Source organism: Hevea brasiliensis, chromosome 3 (assembly GCF_030052815.1).
Source record: "Hevea brasiliensis isolate MT/VB/25A 57/8 chromosome 3, ASM3005281v1, whole genome shotgun sequence".
NCBI classification, from domain to species: domain Eukaryota; kingdom Viridiplantae; phylum Streptophyta; class Magnoliopsida; order Malpighiales; family Euphorbiaceae; genus Hevea; species Hevea brasiliensis.
This window is the reverse complement of record NC_079495.1, coordinates 8,550,912-8,559,658: the sequence shown is the minus strand read 5'-3', so window position 1 is coordinate 8,559,658 and position 8,747 is coordinate 8,550,912. Positions and strand designations below refer to the sequence as shown.

General features: G+C 34.4%; 1 protein-coding gene across 1 annotated transcript; it reads left to right on the top strand.

The window, feature by feature from the left end:
• The first annotated feature begins 1,233 nt into the window (after window positions 1-1,233).
• Window positions 1,234-2,321, top strand: LOC110664658 (probably inactive leucine-rich repeat receptor-like protein kinase At5g06940). Its single transcript, XM_058143229.1, has 3 exons — window positions 1,234-1,394; window positions 1,530-1,747; window positions 2,083-2,321. The coding sequence occupies exons 1-3, from the start codon at window positions 1,234-1,236 to the stop codon at window positions 2,172-2,174; spliced, it is 471 nt and encodes a 156-aa protein (XP_057999212.1). The 3' UTR covers window positions 2,175-2,321.
• The last annotated feature ends 6,426 nt before the right edge of the window (window positions 2,322-8,747 follow it).

Sequence of the window (8,747 nt, the reverse complement as noted above, 5' to 3'; positions counted from 1 at the left end):
CCAAATTACCACTGTCGCTAATGTCGCTACCACCGCCACCACTGCTACTTGACTACCAATCACTGCAATAATTATCACTTATTATTAATATTATAAATAAATTAAATATTAAAATAAAATTTATCATTATATTTTACTACTTATATATTTATTTTGTAACTAAATTGAGTAATGTAACGACAATTAAATTACATTACAATTTAGATTGCATTACATAATTGATTATATTGCATTATATCAAGCTTTACCAAACGTGACTTAAATTTTTTTATGTTATCAAATAACGCAATCAAAGTTTTAATGTAACGGACTTATATTTTGAGAAAAGAAAGAGATTTTTTTTTATTGTATGACATTGAGACATTGTTGAATTTGGTAATGGAACTTCAATATTAATGTAGGAAATTAATGAGGCATTGGAGAAGATGGCTCTGAGCACTGACCAAGATGTTGTAGCCTCTGTTAGAATGTATATTTGTATACATAAAAGTGTATTCTGTCACCGTGTTTCAAGGCTGCTTTTACTTTCTTTTTTTTTTTCTTTTTTTTTTTTCATTTGAAACAGGCATGATGAAACTCCTGAGACATATCAAGCAAGGAAGGGACCTGCCAAAGAACATAACATCTAGGGAAAAGTTGGTCAGTTATAAAACCTTCTTTTTAAAATTCAAATTTTTGTAGAAACTAATATACCCGAATAAAAAATGGATAGACAATCAAGAAACCGAAGAGGAAGCTGCTGCTGCTGCTGACATTACATGTATGAAGTAGAAAGGAGAGCAATGGATGAGCAACTATGATGCAAAAACAAACCTTGTAAAAAGGGCTTTCACCTGTCACCATACTTCAGTAATAACTGGTAATCAAGAACAAAAAACAAATTCAAGATTTGGTTTCATGGAGTATCAAGAAGAGTGCTAGACAATACATCAGGTTCGACATTCTATCTGAATATTTTAGCCCCTTTGGATCCTCCCAAGAAGTGTTGAAAGAGAAGCAAAAAGCCTCAGTTTTATCAAGGTTTAGGCATGCGAGTTCTGTCACCATAGGTCGATTGGTCTTAGTGCAATGGCATGTGCTTTAATCTCTATAGCAGTTGGTATTGGAATTTTGCTTGTTGCTGCTGAGTTCTTTGTTTTCCATCGATCCTCTAAGTGGAAATCTCAAATGGGTGGCTAGAGCTCTGTGTTTTTCTATCCTCTTAGAATAACTGAGCATGATCTGGTTATGGCAATGGATGAGAAAAGTGCTGTAGGAAGCGGTGGAGCATTTGGCAGAGTATATACTATAAGTTTACCAAGTGGAGAACTGGTTGCTGTAAAGAAGCTAGTCAATATTGGGAGCCAAACTTCGAAAGCACTGAAGGCTGAGGTCAAGACATTAGCCAAGATCAGGCATAAGAGCAGAATTAAAGTTCTTGGATTTTGCCATTCAGATGAATCAGTTTTCCTAATTTATGAGTACTTGCAAAAGGGAAGCTTGGGGGATATGATTGGAGGAACAGATTGGCAGTTACAATGAAGTGTTAGACTGAGGATTGCCATTGGGGTTGCTCAAGGATTGGCATATCTTCACAAGGATTATGTTCCACATTTACTTCACAGAAATGTCAAGTCGAAAAATATTCTTCTGGATACAGATTTTGAACCAAAGCTCACTGATTTTGCTCTCGATCGACTCGTGGGAGAAGCTGCATTCCGGTCAACAATTGCTTCAGAATCTGCAGATTCTTGTTACAGTGCTCCTGGTACACTTCTTTTCTTCTTAGTCAACCACTTACATATGAATCCTAATCATTTGACGGATGCTTATTTGTTTCCTGTGGACTACTTTTAATTGCAGATTAATTTGCACACCAGTTTAGGACCTTTTATTTGATCTCTTTTGATAACGTTCTGCAAAATTTCAATTGCTTTTGGGTTTTTCATTTAAAACTAAGAAGCATTACCATGATTTTTACAAATATGTTTCAGAAGATGAGACTTGACTGAACTATATTATTAATTATTTTGATATGCACTGGAGTTATTGCCTAATTTAAGATCTGAAAAACTCCTCATATGGTTGATTTCTTGGTTACAGAACTTGGATACAGTAAGAAAGCAACAGAACAAATGGATGTTTACAGCTTTGGTGTTGTGCTACTAGAACTCATAACTGGCCGTCAAGCTTAGCAAGCTGAACCAGTGGATTCACTTGATATCGTGAAGTGGGTTCGAAGGAAAATCAACATAACCAATGGAGCAATCCAAGTTCTAGATTCTAAGATATCAAACTCTTACCAACAAGAGATGCTAGGAGCTCTAGACATTGCTATTCGATGCACGTCGGTAATCCCAGAGAAACGACCATCAATGGTTGAAGTTGTAAGAGGAGTTCTATCTCTAATCCCAAAAACTCAACTTCCAGGTTCAGACTTCTCAATGCCGGAGGAGAATTCAGTTCCAGTTTAAATGTTGAACAATAGATTACCCCTTTTCCTTCTCTTTTTGTTTCATGTCTTTATATGTAAAAAATGCAACTTGATTTCACATATGCTATTTTAACTCTCCTCTGATCGAGGAAAGAAAGTGTTTGCATGGCATTCTCTGTTCTGGGTTTGGATTTTTGTACCAAATTGGTTAAAATTAATACAAGAAGTTCATAATATTGATTCTGTTGGTGAGCATCTCAATATTGCTACCTTTTATGTGGTTTGCAACTAATTAATACTTCAAAAAGTATAATTTAATTTTAAAATATTAGAAACAAATAAATTCGTAATTTTGTAATAAGAATTACATATAAGGATTCAAATTATAAACTTTACAATAATAAGGACATGAGTATATATTATAAATCTTTTTCAGTCTCCCCGAAGGGAGGTTTCGGATCTTCTTTGTTGGGATCTGCAGGACATTGCTTGGTCTAGAGTTGTTTCGGTAGCTCGGTGAGTTCATTCCTTTCAAGTTTTGGATCTTCGATGATTCTGTTTTTGAGGGGTTGCATGCAGTTTGATGATCTTCAATGAAAGGGCTTTTATAGCCGTGCTTGTGTGCGGTGTTTGGTTTTGAGGTCTCTGGCTGGAGCTGCGATGGTAATAGTCGAAAGCAGTTTGGAGGCCTCTAGTTGGTGTTTCGACATTTGGCTCTACGGTTTGGTTTTTGCACAGTGAGAAGGTTTCCTTGTATTGGCCGTCTTTGAATTTTCGTGAACGGCTTCTACACCATAAGTGGGAAGGCTTTCTTGATTGCTTATAGTGCCATGAGAGCTCTGTAGTAGCCCCCTTTGCCCGGTACAGAGCTGGGTTTATCGTTCTGCTGATATTCTAGAAGTTTGCTTTGTTGTGGCAGGGTAGCTGTGCTTGGATGGGGGACATTAGTCGTTGACAACGGGCAAGCAATGGAGGAGGACGGCGATGGGTGCTCTGTTAAGAGGCTCTACAGTCCTATGGTTGATTTAGAGTTTGGTTTTTGGTTGGGTCTTACCGATTTGATTTGATTTGGGTAAATGGGCTTGCAGGCAACACTAAGAATTCGACATTTAAACTGTGCTAGACCAGACATATTCTGATACAATATTACAAACTTAAATTAAACGGGAAGACGAGGAAATGTTACTAGCCAAATAACAAGACTACTATATCAAAATGCCAAACAGGCATGTAAGTGAGCATTTTAAATCGTAGGACAATTTTAACCAACCCTATAATTTTAAATAATGCTTTTATATTCTATAATTAATGGGTAAATATAAATAACAAGGTTATTTTTAAAAAAAGTTAACTGTAAAAAAATTCAAATCCTAAAGTATCAACAATTATGAAAGATCTATTCATCAATCTTATAAAATTAATATATAGCATAATATATGAACAATATAATAAAATAATATTAATTGCATCTATAAAAATATATACTATGAATACTATGAGATATATGAGTGCTCAAGAAAGAACAATATTAAGTATATATTTAATAAACTAAAAAAATAATATAATAAATTTAATTATTGGGCCTTGGGTATTGAATTAATTAATAAAATAATCATTTAAATTATTAAAATTGAGCTAATAATGACAATAATAAAAATACTTAAAGAAAAATAAATACCTAATATAAATAGCAATAACCATTAATTATAAAGAAATTAATCTTTCTATATTAAGCATCACGAGGCAGTACTAAGAATAAGTGTGAGGTGTCAACTCTAAGAAAAATCTTGCATACTCTCTCTCTCTCTCTCTCTCTCTCTCTCTCTCTCTCTCTCTCTCTCTCTATATATATATATATATATACACACACACACTTTACAATTAAATTATGAAGTTTGCATAATTATTGATTAAATCATCATATTTAATTGATATCTCAAATTGACCTATCGTCAATAAATCATTAGCATATTTAGGGAATTCCACGTTGGTTATCATATTATTACTGTAGAAGTCATATCAATCAAACGTGAAGATTTATTTCGCAATTTTGCAAACTTTACAGCTTAACTGTAAAAATTGACAAACTATTTTTTTTTTGGCAATTACCCTAAGTTAGGATTTTTGATGTGGTTTCTCTAGCAATGACATGGTAGTTGATATGAAATTCCCATTAAGTATATTAATAATTTTTTAATGGTTGGGTCAATTTAAGACATCAGTCAAACTTCAAAATTTAATTACAAAAAATACCAAATTCAGAGTTTTTTTTTGACAATTGACCCTATATATAAACACTTGCATATTTATATAGCTCAAATAGAATACATAAAACATCGGTATTAAGCTAATTCTATGGTGTATACCGAGACTAGAAATTGGGGTTAGGGATTATCAATATGAAATTCAACTAATGGATGCAGCTGGCACGTTTTGAAGCATAGCAAAAAAAAAAAAATTTATTTTTCACAATGATCTTTGAGCTTTTGAGTGCTCGCGAATCTTATCTAAATCACTATCAGCTCTTCAGTGGAGTTTTGTCGACTCAAAGATACGTCCGGAATACCATCAATGAATTAGAATTTTTTTAGATACTGAAAGTACACCGCTAGAATTGTCGTGATTAATATCGAAGATAACTAAAATTGTTTTCTCTCTCCTCATGAAAATGTTGACAATGTAAAATTGTTCTCACTTGATATTGTTAGAGGTGTTGGGATGTCATCGATGAATAATTTTGTAAAAATTTCCATTATAATTTGTAAATTCAAATACATTATGGTTGTATTTGGATTTGTGGTATTGAGTCTTGCTCTAATGGTATGAAATTCTCTCGCCTACGGCAGCAATTTTTCCTATTTTCTATGGAGTCTAGTTTCGAAAACCTAACGCTTGCAGAAGATAGATGAAGTGGAGGCCTTTGATCTTATGGTTGCAGAGGCAGGAGATCACCAGGCAAATAACGAATATACATTGGTTGGACGACTTTTGACAGATCGTACTGTTAACTTTAGTGCAATGCGTAATACACTTTCCCACCTTTGGAAGCCATGGAGGGGTGTTTTCATACAGGATTTGGGATCGAATCTTTATTTGATTCAATTTTTCATCCTGTGGATCTGCATCGGGCGATAGACGGTGGACGTTGGTCATTCAATAACCATTTGTTGGTGACTCACCATTTGCAACCTCGCGAGGATCCGTTTATAGTTGAGTTGAATGAAGCATTATTCTAGGTCCAAATTCACCATATGCCGGTGGGCTATGTTAATGAAGCTGTTGCAAAATTACTAGGTGATTTTATTGGAAAATTTATTTCTTATGATACTACCATTAGCAAAGGAGGCTAGAAGAGTTGCATGAGGATTAGAGTTGCTTTGGATATTCAGATGCCCCCTCAAGCGTTCGAAGAAAGTCTTAACCAAAGGTGACCATGATTTTAGTGGGATCACAGGAATCCAAATTTAAAGGTCCATATGATTCAGTGATGAGCAGGAAGCATGGGATTTTCATTAATCATGCAGATATTCGGTTAAATAATGTTGATTTACATATGGCTGATGCGGATTTCCAAATGGGCCCTAAGGAAAATATGGGTTCGCAATCTTTAGGCTATAAAGTTGGTGGTTCGGATGGGCTTATTATTACTGGCAAAGAGAACACCATTCTTCTTGAAGAGAGTTAAAAAGTAAACGTATGGTGCATGGTGCGATTCAATAGGAGGGTCAACTTCAATAAGGCATGTCACCCTCTTTTGTCCATTTTTCTACATCTGGTAACTGTAAAACGGCAAGACCTGGTAAGCAGGCCTGCCAAGAGCCATGATTTGCCTAAGCTGGAACTGCAGGACCCTTGTTAACCCTCGTGCAGTTCGTGCTCAGAAGGAGCTTATTTTATCTAAAAAGCCAAATATTATTTTCCTTTGTGAAACTCTAGTTCATTCAAATAAAATTGAAGAAATAAAAGTTCATTTTGGGTATGATTGTTGCTTTAGTGAGGATCATTTGGGTGGTGGTGGCTAAGCTGTTCTTTGGAATAATTCTTCTCTTATTACTATTACTAGCTTTTCTGCTAATTACATTAATATCTCCATTTCTGGCATGAATAGTGTTAACTGGGGGCTTACTGGTTTCTATGGCTTTCCAAAAGGGGAAGAAGACAAGAATCTTGGAATTTGTTATCTCATTTGGTAGGTAGTTCTTCACTTCCTTGGGTGTGCATCGGTGACTTTAATGACTTGTTAAATTTGGAGGATAAAAGGGCTGGTAATCCTCACTCGGATTATTTGTACTATGGTTTGAAGAAATAATAGATAACTATAACCTTTTTGATATCCCGTTGCATGCCTATTCTTTTACCTGGGAAAGAGGTCGAGGAATAGACAGATGGATAAGAGAAAGACTGGATAGGGCCTTGGTGTCTCCTTTGTGGTTAAGTTTGTTTGAAAATTGTAAGCTTTCTACCTTGCAAGCTTTAGTTTCAGATCATTCTCCTATCCTTCTGGAAACAGATTGTGGTAGATGGACTGGAAAGTCATGGAGATTCCGAATTGAGAATTTCTGGCTATCTCATTAGGATATCTATGATGTCGTTGAAGATTTTTGGGATGAGACTGTAGGGGAACAAATGAGCAAGCGCATTTTGTTGTGTTGGCATAAGCTTCAGGAGTGGGGAAAAGCCTTACAGGGTGGTTTTAGGAAAGAAGTGGATCAGATCAAAAGAGAATTGTGTGTAATCCAGTGTAAGGAGGATGATATTTCTGTTTTATTAAGGATGGGTTAAAAGAGGATATTAACAGAGTTTTATCGGAGGAGGAAATTTTTTGGAAGCAGCGTTCCAAAATTTTTTGGCTTAAAGAAGGGGATAGTAACACCCATTTCTTTCATGCCCAAGCTTCCTCTTGAAGATGATCAAATTATGTAGAAGCTCTTCAAGATTCACAGGGGCATTGGTAAAAGGACAAAGTGGGGATGAGACATTACTGAGTGTTTCAATGATTTTTTTTTTGCAGCAACCGGAGACTATTCTAGAGTGGTGAACCTTCGTGATCCAAAAGTTGCTGCTTCTGATAATGCTAGACTATTGGCTCCCTTCTCGGCTAAGGAATTTAAAAAAGCAATTTTCTAGATACATCCTGACAAGTCTCCTGGTCTTGATGGATGAACCTGACATTTCATCAAAAGTTTTGGCATAATTTTTATTTGGATACCCTTCTTATTGAGGGTTTAAAGGATTTTAAGGTCTCGATTTTGATAAATGCAAATGGTACTAGTTGGAATGTGAATTTGATTTATGAATTATTTCTTCCCAGTGATGCAGAAGCTATTACCCGAATTCCTTTAAGTATATCTAGGAGGGAAGATTTACAGATCTAGCATTTTGCCAAGTTTGGAAAATATATTGTGAAATCTGGATATCATTCTATTTTTAATTCGGTTGAGAATACTTCTATTTTTGTTGTGCTTGGAGATTGGAAAAAGGTATGAAAAATTCGTGTCCCTCTTAAGGTTAAAAATTTCCTATGGGGAATGTTAAGAAGTATCCTTCTTATAAAGTCTAACTTTAGAAATAAGGGAATTAATATTGAGCTGGGTTGTGCAGTTTGTAATGCGGTGAAAGATGATATGCATGTTTTTATTCATTGCCCCCTTACGTAAGATTATTGGCATAGAGTTGGTCATCATCCAGGTGCACGTTCTTTCTTTTCGATGCATGAATTATTAAGTTTTTTCTTTAATTTGTTGGATGATGGGGCTATGGGAGAGGCATGTGTGTAGATGTGGTGTGGAAACCCATATACATTTATTATTTATTATTATTTTATTTTAATTAGCTAATAATAATTTAATATATTTATAAAAAAAATTTTTTTTATTTGATGGTCTGCTTATTTATTTTTAGATATATATATATTATTTTTGAAATTAAATATATATCTGCAATCTGAACAATTCAGTTCAATAATAACTCTTATCCCATTCTACACCTAATAGAACTCTTGAAATATATATATACCCTAATCATCTCTTCTGCTAAACTTTGCTCTCAAAACCTGTTTGTCACCTTTTTTTTTTCTATCAAATACTCTCAACAGAGAATCCCTAAATTTTTACTTCTCTATTCATCACATTCGATTCTATTTTCAAGGTAAAAATTCTTATTCTTTATTCAATAATGGGTGAATTTGATTTTATTTTCTTTCCTTGATTTATTACAACTACTTTAGAAATTTATTTTCTCTTTGACCATTGGTATTGAATTGGGTTGATCATGATTAATAGTAACATTGAATTTAGATTTTTTATATATATATATATATCAATCGAATTCCTAT

Bases quoted from the DNA above. Each gene is read 5' to 3' on its own strand.
- LOC110664658 (XM_058143229.1), top strand. From the start codon at position 1,234: ATGGATGAGAAAAGTGCTGTAGGAAGCGGTGGAGCATTTGGCAGAGTA. The intron at 1,395-1,529 runs GCATAAGAGCAG...ATGAAGTGTTAG, and splicing joins AAGACATTAGCCAAGATCAG to ACTGAGGATTGCCATTGGGG. The intron at 1,748-2,082 runs GTACACTTCTTT...TCTTGGTTACAG, and splicing joins TTCTTGTTACAGTGCTCCTG to AACTTGGATACAGTAAGAAA.